The sequence below is a fragment of the Macaca thibetana genome, chromosome 3 (assembly GCF_024542745.1).
Source record: "Macaca thibetana thibetana isolate TM-01 chromosome 3, ASM2454274v1, whole genome shotgun sequence".
NCBI classification, from domain to species: Eukaryota; Metazoa; Chordata; class Mammalia; order Primates; family Cercopithecidae; genus Macaca; species Macaca thibetana.
Window position 1 is genome coordinate 82,909,532 of NC_065580.1, and position 18,215 is coordinate 82,927,746.

Genomic DNA, 18,215 nt, shown 5'->3' on the forward strand with positions numbered 1-18,215 from the left:
CAATATGTCCTCACATTTGGAGGATTTGAAATCTCAACATGAAAAGTCACCTTCCAGGACCCCATTGACCCCAGGACACAATGTGAGGAAGTTCAGTGCAGTAGTTACAGTCATGAGTCCTGAAATCATATTGTTTTGTTTTGACAGCTGGCTCTGTCACTTTTCACCCAGGTAACTCTGGACAAGATACTTGAGTTACGTTTGACTTCTTTATTTATGTGTAAAGTAGTTAATAACAGTACTTGTCTAATAAATGTATGTTGTGGATTAAACCAAACAACACACATGAAGTTGTAGCGTGTACAGCACGAGGAACTTTGGAATACACGGCTGAAGCTTTTGTTATTATCTATCATGTACCTATCAATGAAAACCCATTAACTCAGTATATATTTTCATTGTAGCCTGAATAAAATGAAATTATAAGAAATTTTCAGGAAACTTAGAGATGGCATATGGCCTTTACAAATTCTCTCTCTCTCTCTTCTCTCTCTCACTCTCGCTGTCATTCTCTGTTTTTTTTTCTCTCTCTATCTCTGTCTCTCTCTCTCCTGTTTTCTCCTACTCACCTCTTATAATTTAGCCAATACATCACCTTTAGCAAACTATCCTGAACACAAAGCCTAGGTAAGAGCCCCCATTCTATCATATGCTCTCATGCCTCCCTACCTTGTTACATTGATGCCCAGGTACAAATGTGACATTAAGCATGATATGAAAGCTATTAATATCTGAAAAACGAAAATATACTGGTACCTATGATTGGTGTGGTGTAAAAATTAAATACAATTATAAATATATACAACATATATTTATGTATAATATTTAGCATAATGCCTATCAAATACTGAATGGTTGACAGAGATACTTTCTGTGTGTCTCTGTATTATTTACAAGCACAGTGACTGAAACATCCTGTTCAGTTGTTTGTGACAGAGCAAATATACCAACTAGAATATGAGATCTCAATGGTCATAATCACCATGCTAGTCGTCATTTAGCCCTAGCAAGTCTAAATACTTAGTGCCCAACAGAGCCAGAACCATTGATCTATGAGTATTGCCCAACTTTTTCTCTGTGTTTGGCAAACTTTTCCTCCAAAGGACCAGATAGTAAATATTTTAAACTCTGTAGACACTATAGTCTCTGTTGGGACTATTTTACTCTGTCATTGTACAGGAAACACAGTCATAGCCAATACATAAATGACTGGGTATGGCTGTTACAACAAAACTATTCTCAAAAACAGACAGCAGTCAATTTGACCATAGTTTGCAGATCCTGCATGGATCTCTAAAAGATTAGATGTATTGTTATCTACTTGCCTTCAATAGCAAATTTTCTTCCTTAATTTCCAAATATATTATTTTTTAAATTGAAACTCATTTCAAACCTACCTTAACATTGCATTTTCTAATCTGCCTAATAAAAATAGAAAAAAAATCTGTATCTGAATCCAAGTTACCTATTTTAGAGCTGGAAAAGTCATCTAGATTAATTTTAAGATTAGGAATAATCTATGTAAAGAAAAGTGTATGTATCAAAGACTTTGCCAGCTCTGCAAAAACAAGTTTGAAAAATGGCTGGAGGATAGGATGGATATTTAGATGTCCTCAGAGGCAAGTTGGGAGACAAATGTGTGGCAATGGTTTGGTGCAAGGCAGCTGGGAGAGGTGGGGACTATGGCATGAAGAATGCATTGGCCATGTAAAGGGAACAGCTGCTACCACCTGCTGATTGTTGTACTGACAGAATTTGGGTTTATTTTGCCAGATAATCTTTTTTTAATAAAAGTCAAAACATTTTTTTCTTTTTGAATTTTAATGTTTCACATTTGTGAAAAACTCCAATTGTGAATTAGTTCAAAACAAAAGAAAAAGAAATGTTCAGACCTAAGAAGCAACTCTAGGGAGCAGCTGCCAATTAGCAACCTCTGCTCAAGATCAAAGTCCTTATGTTATTGATAAGAGATGAAAGAACACAAATTGTCATTTATTTCTGCTGTTGTTATTGTTGTTTTCTATTTCAATAGGTATTTGAGTAACAGGTGGTGTTCGGTTACATGAATAAATTATCTAGTGGTGATTTCTGAGATGCTGGTCCACCCATCACCTGAGGAGTGTACACTGTACCCAACGTGTAGTGTTTTTTCTCTCATTCCCTCCCACCCTTTCCCCCAAGTCCCCAAAATCCACTGTATCATTCTTATACCATTGTGTCCTCATAGCTTAGCTCCCACTTATGAGTGAGAACATGCAATGTTTGGTTTTCCATTCCTGAGTTACTTCACTTAGAATAAAGGTCTCCAAATAAATTGTCATTTCTTGAGTAAGGCTGCGATTTGATCTCTGACCCCACTGTCGAAATGCACTGTCACTAGCACATCGTCTTTGATTTTGGAAGAAAACTGGGCTAATTGTGTAGCAATTATGAGTGCTGACTTTCCGTTGGGCAGACCTCATCTGGAAATGTCAGCTCTGGACCCTGTTATGTCTCAGCTTCCTCACTTGTAACATAAGAGAAATGAATGCAAACCTCATAGGGCAGTGGTAAGGATTAAATGGAATAGTGAAGGAAAAGCATTTAGCCCAGTTCCTGGCATAAGGTAATCACCTGATAAATAGAACTACTATTAAATTTTAGTTTGGAATTAAGTGTTGATATGAGGTAGGGAGAAAAATGCAGGTCTAATTAGCTTCAATGGGTAAGTGTGACTATGCACATATATGTATTTTGTCTTTCTAAGTCTATAGAATAAATATCTCCAAAAATTTTTACATAAATCAGAACTGTTTCTAAAATTTTTTAGCTTGCAATCAAGAAAAAATAACAATATGAGTTTCTGTAGAAGTGTCCAAGGACAAGATTGTAGCTCTCCATGTGAAATCAAATCATGTAGGAGCACCTCTCTGCCAGGTAAGCATGAAACATTCTGTATCCCAGTTTCACCTTTAATACTCTGACAGAACCTGGATGAGGAAGAAACTATAACTCAAAATAAGCAAAGAGACAAACATAATTTACTATAAAGTGAAACCAAACAAAATTGTCATGTTGAGGAAACATGCAGGTTCTTGTAAATTGTCATGTTGAACAACAGCTTTAATGATAGACTTCAAATAAAATGAAGCCTTTGAAAAGACCTCTTGCTTCTCCTTTAACTACCAAAGAAAATTCCTAGTCTTGCACTAGGGAACTGAGTTTCCTGTTCATTATATTTTCAGAACCAGAAATTGTTTCTATTGAATAATAGTTTCAACTCCAGGCTGTCATGAAAAAGCATATGTCACTAACACACTGTAATAAAAAGATTTTGTAGATGATAGAGGATATTATCTGAATTAAATGAAGAAAGGTTTCAAAAGAATATAAATTATTATGTTCAGGTTTCATATCTTAAAATCAAATGTATAGCACACTATATAGAGGCAGGATATGAACAAGAAGATTCCTGGCAGTACTAGCAGAAAAAAAAATCTTTTTACTAGTTCTCTTTAAACCCCAATTCCAAACAGTGATCAGCTCTTATAAATCAGTATGACCTATTTCTAATGATAATCTCTAAAAGCAATAGAGTAGGTGCCAAATTGGACACACAAATTTTTACCCCTCTTAATTGCATTAAAATTTCAAATAAATTGAAATTTTTTATATTTTATTTAAATACTTATGCAGGCCATGATTTGTTCAGTACTGTAACTGAGACAGAGATGATAATGCATGAGTCACTTAAAAATAGTGTTAGTCAAAGTTCTTGCAGGAAACAAACACTGTGATATTATAAGTAGAAAGGGATTTAATAGAATGATTGGATGATCATGAAGTTATTGCAAAGGCTAAGAAACATAATGTAGTCTGGGTCCCAGGCATTTCAGAGCACAAAGATCTGACCTGATATGAGAGCTACTACCTCTGCCCTTGTCAGGAATCTGACTCACACAGTTCTCAGTGGCTGCAACGTTGGTGAATGGAAAATGGAACAGAATCTGGCCACCACCCTTACTAAAATGCCCCTAGACATACATGAGACTGACGAAGGGGCACTGGAATGGAGCACTGCTACACAAAACCTACTTTTCTATAGTCTTTTCTGTGTGGAGACATAAAAGCAGCAACAAGATGAACATGGCTTCACATGTGCCTCTCAAATTCCACATGAGTAAGTCAAATGGTAGGAATCAAATTTGCACCTGGAATACTACCTAGACCAGGTAGTAGACGCAAAGTATTTCATTGTTTCAGCTGCTGTGGTACAAGAAAAGAGAATAACAGGAAGTGGGAATGAAAGTTGAATACCATCTGACAATATCCAAGACAAGGTTAAGGAGCCAGCTAATCCCAAGAACAAAATATTAGCCATACCCAATAATCCTTCAGTTGCCCCCACCTTATTCCATTTTTCATTTGTCTCTTTGTTCCTTCTGATAATTAATCCTTTTTTTCCTCAGCAATGTTCTCTGTGTCCTCAGTAACCCCATATTATAATGGAGGTCATTTACCCTCAAACTCTTCATTGAATCCTTACTCTACCCTCTTGTCTTGTCTCTGTATGGCCACACTGCTTATGAGGAAAGCGCTCCGTGTTGCAGTTCGAAGGAAAACATTTTATTAGTCCAAGTTTGAAAAGTTACAGTGTCAGCATTCTCTTGAATTTTCAATGTCTCTCTTATTCCATTTTTCCTTTAAAATATCCTGATTCCCAATTCTGATGATAATGAGATCTAAACACACTTTTTACCCCCTCTCATTACTGACCTTCTGCCTATTTACATTTGTTGAGAACTTCAGCATCTGGACCATAGGTTTCTATTCTTGAATCTGAAATATCTCTGAGTTATTTACATAGATTGTGAATGACATTTCTTATATTGCTGAATTCATCATCTTTTCATTCTCCAACTTTAGTGATTCACCACCACTCTATTTCAACACATTCCAATATCAAATTTCTTCTTGATGAGTTGACATTTTAATCAATACATAATATCTTTCTTTGTAGCTTGTAACATATTTTTGTTTTATAAGCGTTTTGTCTGATAGCGATATGGCTTCATTGTCTGGGGAAACACTCAAGGTCCTTGGTTTCACACCAAGAAGATTAGCAATATGAACACACGTGGAGTGGATTAAGGAGCAGAAATTTTAATAGGCAAGAAAGAAGAGAACAGCTCCCCTGTACAGAGGGAGGAGGGCTCCGAATGGAATAACCCTGCCTGCCAGCAGAAAGCTGGTGGTTATATTGGGAGGCTCGAGAAGGTGGTGTCTGATTTGCATAGGGCCCAGGGGATTGATTTGACCAGGTGTGTCATTCACTTAGCCAGCAAAAAAACCGACCCTCCCACTCTAACCTTTTAATATGTAAATGTGGCTACCTGGCTGGTCGCCATGATACCCATACACGTGGCCTCTACTTGGCTGGCCACCATGATGTTCGCACCCTTGACAACAAAGAAAAAGTAGCGGAACCACCACATTGGATGGACCTGGCTCTTAGCCACTTGCATTTACCTGTTTTTCCAGGCTGCTTTCTGTTAGAAAAGAAACGTTTTGGGGACAGATCTTTTTATTAAAAGAAAAAACCTTACCGAGGACTCTTTTTACCCCTTCTAGCTGCCTAAAATAATTTCTTAGTATTCCTGTAATAATAGTATACCCACTCCAGATCTCTTTTGGTTACTAATTGCATGAAACATCTTTTTAACATACTTTCACTTTCAACCTATTTGTTTCTTTGAATGTAAAAATGAGTCACGTGTAGATAACATATAATTACTTCAATTTTAAAATTCACTCCATCAATCTCTGCTTTTAATAACAGAGTTTAATCTTTTTACATTTTAAAGTAATTACTGATAAGGAGAAACTTAATTCTGATATTTTGCTATTTGTTTTCCATTTATTTAATATGCTAAATTCCTCCATTACCACCTACTTGTATTTAACCGTTTGTTTTTTTTTTTTTTTTTTAGCATACTGTTGTGACTTTCTTGTTAATTTTTTATATATTTTGAAATTATTTTCTTAGTGACTACCCTGGAAATTACAATTAAATTCCTAAACTTATAAAAATCTATTCTTAATTAATACCAACTAAGTTTCAATAGTACACAAAATTCTGCCTCTATACAGTCCATTTCTCCTCTTTTGTGTAGTTGTTACAATTACACTTTTATAGATTGTCTGCCAATTTGCAAATGTATAATTATTATTTTATGCATTTTAAAACATACAAAAAGAAGGGAGTTACAAACCAAAATTACAAAACATTATCTTTGGTATTTAGCTATATAGTTACCTTTACTAGTGTTTTTTATTTCTTTGTGTTGGTTTTTTACTGTCTAGTATTCTTCCATTTCCACTGAAAGGACTCCCTTTAGTGGTTTTTATAGGGTAAGTCTACTACTGACATACTCCAACTTTTGTTTATTTGGCAATGACTGAATTTTCCATCATTTTTGAAAGGTATTTTGCCGGATGTAGGATTATTGGTTAATTTTTTTTTTCTTTCAGCACTTTGAATAAGTATTCCATTGCCACTGCCTATGGCCTCCATAATTTCTGCTGACAAATTGGCTATTAACTTTATTGAGGATCCCTTGTACATGATGAATTGCTTCTGTCTTGCTGCTTTCAAGATTGTTTACCTGTGTCTTTGGGCAATTTAATTACAATATGTTGTAGTTTAGATCTCTGTGTTCATCCTTCTTGGAGTTGATTGAGCCTCTTGGATGTATAGATTTGTATCTTTCATCAAATTTGGAAAGTTTGGCTAATATTTTTTCAAATATTATTTTTGCCTCTTTCTCTCTCCTCTCTTTCTGATACTCCCATCATTTTTATGTTGGTGCATTCAATGGTATCCCAAAGTATCTTAGGCTCAACAGTTTTTCTTCATTTTTTAACTATTTCTAATACTATATAATTTTAATTTGCCTATCTTCTAGTCTACTGATTATTTGTTCTGCCTACTGACATCTGTAATTCAAGCTCTGTAGTGAATTTTTTTATTTCAGTTATTTTATTTTCATCCCAGAATGTCTCTTTGGTCCTTCTTCAGAAATTTTGGTCTCCTTATTAATATTCTCATTTTCTTCATAAATTATTTTTCCAATTTTTTTTATTATAATTTAAGTTCTAGGGTACATGTGCACAACATGCAGATTTGTTACATATGCTGTGTTGGATTGTTGCACCCATCAACTAGTCATTTACATTAGGTATTTCTCCTAATGCTATCCCTTTCCCAGCCCCCCAGCCCCCAACAGGTCCTGGTGTGTGATGTTCCCCGCCCTGTGTCCAAGCGTCCTCACTGTTCAATTCCCACCTATGAGTGAGAACATGTAGTGTTTGGTCTTCTGTCCTTGTGATAGTTTGCTCAGCATGATGGTTTCCAGCTTCATCCATGTCCCTGCAAAGGACATGAACTCATTCTTTTTTATGACTGCATAGTATTTCATGGCATATATGTGCCACATTTTCTTAATCCGGTGTATCATTGATGGACACGTGGGTTGGTTCCAAGTCTTTGCTATTGTGAATAGTGCCGCAATAAACATATGTGTGCATGTGTCTTTATAGTAGCATGATTTATAATCCTTTGGGTATACACCCAGTAATGGGATCGCTGAGTCAAATGGTATTTCTAGTTCTAGATCCTTGAGGAATCACCACACTGTCTTCCACAATGGTTGAACTAATTTACACTCCCACCCACAATGTAAAAGTGTTCCTATTTTTCCACACCAGCATCTGTTGTTTCCTAACTTTTTAATTACTGCCATTCTAATTGGTGTGAAATGGTATCTCATTGTGGTTTTGATTTGCATTTCTCTGATGACCAGTGATGATGAACATTTTTTCATGTGTCTGTTGCCTGCATAAATGTCTTCTTTTGAGAAGTGTCTGTTCATATCCTTTACCCACTTTTTAATGGAGTTGTTTGTTTCTTGTAAATTTGTTTGAGTTCTTTGTAGATTCTGGATAGTAGCCCTTTGTGAGATGGATAGATCGCAAAGATTTTCTCCCATTCTGTAGGTCACCTGTTCCCTCTGATGGTAGTTTCTTTTGCCATGAAGAAGCTCTTTGGTTTAATTAGATCCTGTGTGCCTATTCTGGCTTTTGTTACCATTGCTTTTGGTATTTTAGTCATGAAGTCCTTGCCCATGCCTATGTCCTGAATGGTATTGCCTAGGTTTTCTTCTAGGGTTTTTGTGGTTTTAGGTCTAACATTTAAGTCTTTCATCTATCTTGAATTAATTTTTGTATAAGGTGTAAGGAAGGAATTCAGTTTCAGCTTTATACATATGGCTGGTCAGTTTACCCAGTACCATTTATTAAACAGGGAATCCTTTCCCCACTTCTTGTTTTTGTCAGGTTTGTCAAAGATCAGATGGTTGTACATGTGTGGTGTTATTTCTGAGGCCTCTGTTTTGTTCCATTGGTCTATATATCTGTTTTGGTACCAGTACCATGCTGTTTTGGTTATTGTAGCCTTGTAGTATAGTTTTTTTATTTGGTTTTTGTTTTTTGTTTTTTGAGATGGAGTCTTGCTCTGTCACCCAGGCTGGAGTGCAGTGGTGTGATCATGGCTCACTGCAAGCTCCGCCTCCCAGGTTGACGCCGTTCTCCTGCCTCAGCCTCCCGAGTAGCTGGGACCACAGGCACTTGCCACCATGCCCAGCTAATTTTTTGTATTTTTAGTAGAGATGGGGTTTCACCATGTTAGCCAGGGTGGGCTCAATCTCCTGATCTTGTGATCTGCCCACCTCGGCCTCCCAAAGTGGCCCCTCCCCCAGCCAGGCTGCAGCCTTGCAGTTTGATCTCAGACTGCTGCACTAACAATAAGTAAGGCTCTGTGGGTGTGGGACTTGGTAAGACAGGCACGGGAGAGAAAATCCTGGTCTGCTGCTTGCTGAGACCATGGTAAAAGTGTAGCATTTGTGCAGAAGTGTCCCGTTTTTCCAGGTACAGTCTGTCATGGCTTCCCTTGGCTAGGAAAAGGACATCCATTTGTGATTCCCAGGTGAGGTGACACCCTGCCCTGCTTTGGCTCACCCTCTGTGGGCTGCACCCACTGTCCAACCAGTCCCAGTGAGATGAACCAGGTAATGCAGTTGGAAATGCAGAAATCACCTGTCTTCTATGTTGAATATGCTGGGAGTTGCAGACCAGAGCAGTTCCTATTTGGCCACCTTGGAACAGAACCCTGATTTCTTTATATATGGTTTTCTTTAGCAAATTTAGCATATTTAAGACAGTTTATTTAAAGTTTTTGTCAAGTAAGTCCAATGTCTGTGCTTCATCAGGGATAGAAATCAGGTTCTTTCTAATTTCTCCAATTAGTGGGCCATATATTCTTATTTCTTTGTCTTCTTTATAAATTTTTGTGGAAAACTAGATATTTTGAATATTACAATGTGTTAATTATAGAAATCAGTTTCTTTCTATTCCTCATGTTGGATGTGTAGTTTTCTGAGAGTTGTGATTATTCATCTAGTGACTTTTCTGTACTGTTTTTGTACAGTTTATATTCTTTGTTATGTATGGTTTCAGGAATCTCTGTTCCTTTTGCCTGTGGTTAGCTAGTGTTTTTAAGACATTTTCCTGAAATCCTGGAATTAAAAAAAAAAAAAAAAAAAAAGAAGAAGAAGAAGAAGGACAAAACAAGATAAAAGAAAGAAAAAAAATGAAGCGAAAAAATTCTTCCAGGCTTTATAGTTTGGCTCTGTGTTGGGGCAATGCTTCAATGATTGGCCAGGCCTTCACAATGCTTCCTTATCTTTTACTTCTTGCTTGCTCTGAGACTAAATTTCAGCCAGAGGTGAAGGTCTTCTCGGGTCTCTTCTGAGTATCCTTTTTCCCTGGGAACGTATGTGGCTTTATAAACTCCACAGTATACTGCCACTTTCCAATGCCCTAATTTTCTCCAAATAACTCTTTCCACATTTTTCCCCCAGGCTTTTAGAGTCTCTATTATTTGTGTCAACTGAACTCTCTCACCCCAGATGGCATGAAGTTTTTTCATTTGATTTATAATGTTTTTGAGGAATGTACTCTGTTCAGCCATTTTTCTGCCCTAATAAGAGAGTTCTGAGTTGCACAAAACAAAGGTGAGTACCTTGAGTCTGTTCTCCAGGAAGCTACATGACAGGTCAAAACTACCAAACAAAGCAATAATATTTATGTTTAAGAATAAGTTGTATTATTCTGCCCTTTCCAGAACCAGGAGCCAGGGTCTTTTATTGAGAATGCAGGCTGCTGGCTTCAAAACTGCCATTGAGTCGGGGTAGGTGGGAGGCAAGGGTAAGTAAAAATAATGCAAAGCTTTTGTGCTATTTTTAAGTTGGCTTTTTCTAGAATCAGCATTTGCTAAGTTGCTGTAAAACAAGAAACCATATGTTTTAATACACTTTTTTAAAGAGTTCTGCGACACAGTTATAATACTTAAGAAGTGCAACTCAGTTTCCTTAGTTTCTCCTAATTTTCCTTTACCTAAACTTTGTCTTTATATTATCGTATGTTCCATTCGCTCTCAAATGTATCTATTATTCATACCCACCAGCTCATACGTATGTGTCTCCTCCAGTCCTGACCTTTTTCTTGAGCTTCATATTCATACCATCAACAAATGAACCCAAAATGACCAAGATTCAACTCATGGCATACCACCTGTAATCTACGCACCTGGCCATGATCTGGGCTGTGTCTAAGCTTCAGCCTCCACTCCTAATACTTCCTGCTTTACACATCTGCATCATGAAATCTAAACTTTACTCTTGTCTCAATACATTTGTTTTTATTTCATCATGCTGAAATTTTATCTGTTTATCTCATCCAATATACTATAAGCCATTCATATGTGATTACCCAGTACCTAACTCAATATTCAATATTGATAATAAATATTGATGAACTGTATTAACTACTGAAAATTGTAATACTCCAGTCATATCCATAGGTGGCAGTAAGTTCCTAAAATTATGAGGAAAGTGGTCTGTGTCTAGACATAATTAATCACAGAAGTTAAAATCTTAAAATGACCTGTTCTAATTTATATTTTGGTCTTTTCATGCATAGTAACTGCATAAGCTTTCACTTTTCAGAAATATTAAGCAAGGAGAAGAGAATACAATCCATTAAACTAGGAGATCTTTGAAATGTTTTTCTACCTTAATTTCTCAGTTTTCAGACTCACCTACAACACTTCCTCACTCTTTTCAGCCTTCTCATTTTAGTATAAACTCAGTGCCAATTTTATCTAGAAGAAACTGATAGGAAGAGTTTTCAACCAACATTTAAAGCAAAATACAAGTTCAGTTTAAATAATTTGAATTTCTATTTTTCCCAATTCTTTGTATATTCTATAAGAAGTGTACAAAGCAATATGGGATTTTTAAAGATGACCTTGTTTTGATAATGAACAAGTTATTTTAATGTAAACACAGCAGTTTCCTCAGGAATCCATTTTGCTACAATATTACAAGTATGCCTATATAGATATACCCTGTAAGTAACAACTAGTTTATAAAATGAAATGTCATATCATCAAATCTGAGACTGTATTTTTCCACTTAAGTTATCAAATAACAATATGGCATCCATATCCCATCTGGGTTTACTAATTTATCAAGGCCTACTGAAAATTTCTATTTCTGAAAAAAATCTTCCTATAGACTTTAGAACTAAAATTTTTGGACCTCAAAATTATTCTCCATAGAGTGGGCTTTGTTATCCACTCACAGATACACTGTGAGATTAGTGTATCTGTTGAAGATGATTTTCCTCATAAAAGATTTTATGTATAGGTTCTAGATGTGGTTTCTATGTATTTGGTAGTTCCTGAGCAAATCTGTGAAGTTGGTTTAATATATTTTTGGTATCTTAGCTCTTTATGTTGACAAGGGAAACTCCGTCTACCCCATATGTGTTATAGTGCTTTTCCTTAAGTATGCCTTAATTAATTTCTAAGAAGTTATTTATTATACTGCTAATGTATCATATCATAATCAAGAATAATTTAAAATTAATAACAAAAATGAACACAAGATTTCTACCTCTCTTATTTCCCATGTGTATTAGTCTGTTTTCACACTGCTATAAAAAACTACCTGAAACTGGGTAATTTATAAAGAAAAAAAGGGCCTGGTACAGTGGCTCACGCCTGTAATCCCAACACTTTGAGAGGCCGAGGCGGGTGGATCACCTGGGGTTAGGAGTTCAAGATCAGCCTGGCCAACATAAACCCCATCTCTACCAAAAATACAAAAAATTAGTGGGGCATGGTGGCAGGCACCTGTAATCTAAGCTACTTGGGAGGCTGAGGCAGGAGAATTGCTTGGACCAGGGAGGTGGAAGTTGCAGTAAGCTGAGATCGCACCATTGCACTGCAGCCTGGGCAACGGGAGCGAAACTCCATCTCAAAAAAAAAAAAAGCAAAAAGTTTAATTGACTCACAGATCCACATGGCTGGGGAGGCCTCAGGAAACTAACAATCGTGGTGGAAGGTGAAAGGAAAGCAAGGCATGTCTTACCTGATGGCAGGAGAGAGAGAGAGTGAAGGGGGAACTGCCAAACACTTTTGGCACTCACTATCACAAGAACAGCAAGGGGAAAACTGCCTCCACGATCCAATAACCTCCCACCAGGTCCCTCCCACGACATGTGGAGATTACAATTCAAGATGAGATTGGGGGGGGACACAGAGCCAAACCATATCACCAGGGAACCAATTATTGCCGCATGATGTAATTTGCCTTCTATTCTCAGATGCTGATGTGCCAAGGAAGGTGATCATACTTCCCCAAAACACTCTCCTGTCACCTTAGACCTCAGGGAGGAAAGATAGTAGAAGGAAGTAAATATTAATGTTTCAACCATAGGATCTCTTTTCCTCTGCCTCTATGACAGGTTTCAGAAATGGAAGACAGAGAAGGACACTTTATAAAAACACATGTGGTTAATAATCGTCTGTATATAGGTGATTGCAAAAGCTTGTTCAGTGCTAACCAGTACCCTGAGTCAAGACCTATAAAGCCAAATGCTCACTGGGCAGCTGCCTCATAAACCTCAGGAAACCAATGTGTTCCATCAGGACTTCTACACCATTCACACACCCACTTCAACATTTCTCTTCATGATTTCCTATTTGAGAGATCATTCCTTTATTTCCACTGAAACAGGAGCCTGGAAGACATCTTTGGCCCTCTCTACTTCACCCCTGTAGCCATTCAGCTTTTAAAACGTGTCTTTTCCCTAATATCACTCCATTCTATTCACTTATTTGCCTTCTCTGACAATACATTATCGTATATCACTATTGCATCTCACCAGGTTGATGAGGATACTAGCTGGCCTTCTTCTCTTCATTTGTGCTCTCACACCTCTTGAAGCTCTTTCAGTGGCTCCACAGATAACCTACAGGAGTCTACAGCATTGGCTACTCTTTAACCTTATTTCTCTTTAAGTCTCCTACTGCAGTACAGCCCTCCAGTCACAATAAACAGCTTGAGATTATGGACACTGACCAATCCCTCCTGCATTTCCTCACAGTATTGGATCTCTGGTCTCAAGTATTTCTCTTCTTCATCTTTACCTGGCTTTCTCCTACCTAAGCTTAAGTCTCAGCTATAACATCTTGTTCTCCTCAGAATTTTCTTGACCCACTAAGAAGGATTCTCACAGCATCTGTCCTTAACATTCTCACAGCTCTTTTACCCACTGCATTAAAAATCTCCCTTTCCCTGTCTAATCCCCAAGCTGCGAGGTCTGTGAAGATGACTGTTTCTGAGTCAACGTTATCCCCAGGGTTGGCTGAGTGCCTGAGACACCACTGTTACTCGACACAAACTTGACTGATTTAATTGAATCTAGCAAAACTATGAATTTTACTGATGTGGAATGATAGGTCCGTGTCCTCAGTGGACAAAATTATTCAGCAGATTCAAAAGGGAGCTAGGAATAAAGTCCAGGCCAGAGCTCCAGCAGTCAGAGCTGCCTGTGGGGCACCAGCTGCGAGACCTGGCTTCAGATGCATGAGGGCGCCAAACTGCCTGCTAAAAAGCGGAAATGCTTTGTCCTCTCAGTTAAATTGTTCCCTTCAAATACTTACTAAACAAAGAGAAAATCTAGTTAATACATATGATCTTTCCAAATTGGCTCTAATTGCCTCTAGGCACTGTTAGGCATAGAAAATTTTCTATAGTTAAATGCATTTTCGAGAGTCTGGTTGTTTCAAGTCACGGTGTAGTCTATTCCAGACTACATTTTCTCAGCATTGCACTATTTCAGTATACCACCTGGTCATGTAAAACTTCAATTATGGTTTCAGTAGCAGTGGAAAAATTAATTATATTAAAATACCTAGATGATCTAATTCTGAAGGGTTCAGTTAGAGCTTAAGTATACATGAATATATGAAGAAGGGTTGAAGTAAATATGAAGGTATGATATTTTGTGGGAATAAAGCAACATTTTAAAGTCACTTTCCTATAATAATCTATAAAATTTGTGCTAATTAGATCTTAATAAGTTTGCTATGGTGTGGGTGGGGAGTACTGAACATGCTAGATGGTTAAATATATCAAAAGTATGAAAGAAATATTTCAAAATAATGGAGGGCAGCTATTCCCATGAGCTTACAAATTATATTATAAAGCAATAATTACTTTAAAATTAGGTGTAAATAACCTTAAATACATAGGGGAATTTGGAAAGCAAGAAATAAAACTTCTCAAATAATTGGAAACATGAATTATCTCATAAACTATATCGGGATAAATGGCTAAACATTTGAGAAGAAAATAATGCTGAATTTCTAATTTATTTCTTACACAAAACAGAGCAAGATCAAAACCTCAAATATAAAAAAGTAAAATAACAAAAATAACACAAGGAAATTTTTTTTAATTCTTAAATTTGGAAGATGTTTCCAAGTCAAAAATTAAGCCCGAGCCAGGCACGGTTGGTCACACATATAATCCCAAAACTTTAGGAGGCTGAGATGGGAAGCTTGCTTAAGGCCAGGAGTTCCAAGACCAACCTAGGCAGCACAGTGAAACCTCATCTCTTCAAAAAGCAAAACAAAACAAAAAATTAGCCAGGTGTGACGGTGCACACCTGTAGTTCCAGCTATTTAGGAGGGTGAGGCAGGAGGATGGCTTGAGCCTGGGAAGTTGGGGCTGCAGTGAGCTGAGATTGTGCCACTGCACTTCAACCTGCACATCAAAGTGAGATCCTGTCTAAAAAATAAAGAAATAAAATACACCAACATGGCACAAGTATACATATGTAACAAACCTGCACGTTATGTACATGTACCCTAGAACTTAAAGTATAATAAAAAATAAATAATAAATTAAATTAAATTTAAAAAAAGAAATAAAGTCCAAAGTTCAAAAGAGAATATTGTCACTGCAAAATTTGGAAACATTCATATATCAAACAATATCATAAATAATATTACAAAGGTCACAAAGAAAAAACAAAGAAACAAATGCTTTCAAAATGTCTATTCCCCAAAATTTATCTATGAATTTAGAGCTAATCTAATAAAAATACTAGTAAGTTCAACTGAGGATGTATTTATAGTTTTTTTTTGTTTGTTATTTTTGTGTGTGTTGTGTATTGTTTTGAAGCCAATCAATATTGAGGTAAATATGAAGTTACTTTAATAGATTGCTTATTGCAATTCATGGCATATAGAAACTGTTTCTAATGTTTTAGTTGTCTCCACCTGGTCATGTAAAACTTCAATTATGGTTTAAACAGTAGTGGGTTTATTAAATTAAATAAATTTAATAATTAAATTTGTTAATTAAATTAAAATACAATACTTACATCATTCTAATAAGTTCCAGGAATTAATATTATATATAGTTAAAAATTAGATTAAAACTATCTATATTTTGGAAAGTATTTTAGGAATTAAAATAATATAAAATTTCAAATGCACCATCAAGTAACACATTTAATTAAAAGACATGAATCAGAATTATTTTAAAGAGAAACACATCAGATGTCCTGTTCTACCTGTGCATGTTCAGGGGTTTGCTGCTTTATACATAAATCAAACCTGCACATCTCCCTGTATCCCTGAGCCCTCACAACTCACCCCTCCTACTGCCTTGGGGTTTTGAGGATGCAGGGGATGCCCTGGCCCTCTAGGGCCACTGCCCTGGGCTGCATACAGAATAGTAGGCTCTAAGAGATCACCTGCAAAAAGCTGGATTTCAGACTCTAACTCAGCCATTTTTACTTACTGTGATCATTTGATTTTCTTAGATCATTGAGCTTTCTCTCATTTGACAGTTTCCAAGCAACTCTCTCGAGCTATTTTTTCAATTTTGATGAAGGAAATGGTGTTTTCCAATAGTTTCTCCAAGTCTTTGGCTGTCATTCTGTAGAAGTCAATGTTTAGATATTTGCATATACCTCGGGGCGTTTCTATTTCTAAGCAGTTAATTCCCGTCTCTATTGATTTTCTGCAAAGTTGCATTTCGTGTTCTTGATGTGGTTCAAGCAGTGTCTGGTGTTTTAGCTAAAGCTTTTGAATCTAGCTTTCAAACTGTGCATTATCACACTGTGTTTACTCTGCTTAGAGAATTTTGACTTGAACTACAAGTGCTTCCTACATTTGATTTTATTCACATAACCTTTTAAATATTCTTTTTCTCTCTCAAGTTTCTTTTAAAGGAAACATTTAACAGTATTGATGAGTTTCTTCATATTAACTTGAGGCTGATACTCTTGCTCTTCATTTTATGACTTACTGTTTTAGTCTGGTTCCTTTTGTCTCATTCATATAATCTTCTCTTCACACTTTGGCAGTTTAGACAGAGGTTTTAAGTAGGTCTATTTATCATTTACAACCTGTTCTCTTATGTGCTAAAGTTTGCAAGCATTTCTTTCTGCTCCTTCAGTTCTTACACTCTTTCTTGTTATTCACATGCAGGGAACAAGCACCTTTATAGGCCTTCCTAAAACAGTTCATTTTCATCAAAGTTATTAGTTATACCCCTCTGACGTTGTTCTACATACAGGCTTCGGAGATGCCTATATTGTTGGCTTCAATCATGGGACTGGTGGAATTTTGACGTCTCCTTGAGTGACTATATCTGTCCTTGAAAATGAGCCATCATCACTCTATTAAATGACATTTTAGAGACCTTTCCTGCCTATTCTTTGTCAAAGTCTACTGTATCTTCCAGTGAAAATGTGGACCTGTTCACGTCTTTATTAAGTGCTGACAAACACAAAATTTCAAAAGTTCAGAGGACTGGTCTCCATTGCAGGTGACTTGAGGGCTTCAAAGGCATGTATATTCAGTCTAATCTTTAAGCTAACATGACTGTATTCTGCAACATGGGCAGAAAATCTTTTAGCTAGCTTGTATTCCCTCAATGTACATCAGCAATATACTATTAAAACAACCAAAGTTGCACATACCAAGATTTCCAAGGGAAGATTAATCCAGACAACATCATCAGAACACTGCAGATGCTCCGGGACTAGCCAGAAGGACATTGTTATGGTGACGGTAGGTCCTCCATGGCTCTGTGTGGGCACTGCAGTTCTGCCTCTGACCAACAACTGGTGAACTATAACTGCCTGTCTGGAATATTGTGAGCGTTCTACCTCAACCCAAGCCAAGTACCTGGCACCAGTGCCGACCATCAGTGGAGTTGAAATTAAAAAGAAGCTTGTGGTACAAACTGGTGCTCATGAATTTTGGTCCAGTTACTGCCAAAATAGAAAGGGTTATTATTTGTATAGTACATTGTGTGGATGGAAAGAGCTGAATACAGCTAGAACAGATTGAACAGATTAGCCCATGAGCTGTGACCAGAGGCTACACCTGATCCAACAGAATCCAAGGGATCCAGTCAACAATGTCACAGCCTATGCTCCATACATGAGCTTTTCAAGGTATAATTGTAGGGCAGCCTGCAGTAGTAGATTCATGTGCCCATGTCCCTAGGTAAGGCTCTTTTTTCTCTGGATTTGAAAGTTCCTTCTACAGATGTAGATGGCTTATCCATCCCGTTTACTAAGATCATAGCAATTTCCCTCCTCTGGGAGGAATCACCTTCCTTCCTTTGTGTTTTGTCAGACACTGAGGAATTAAAGGCTTCAGCAAAAGTATTACCTTGCTTGGGTTTCAACTGTAAGAATTTGGGAGAAATCAGCCAGCTCTGAAATGTCTTCACATTTCATGGATT

General features: G+C 36.9%; 1 protein-coding gene across 1 annotated transcript in view; it reads right to left on the bottom strand.

The window, feature by feature from the left end:
* Positions 1 to 17,670, bottom strand: part of VWDE (von Willebrand factor D and EGF domains) — a 111,420-nt gene extending 93,750 nt beyond the window's left edge. The window contains exon 1 of the mRNA XM_050784819.1: positions 17,443 to 17,670. Within this exon, the coding sequence (XP_050640776.1) occupies positions 17,443 to 17,670 (228 nt within the window). The remainder of the gene's footprint in view (positions 1 to 17,442) is intronic.
* Positions 17,671 to 18,215: the final 545 nt, after the last annotated feature.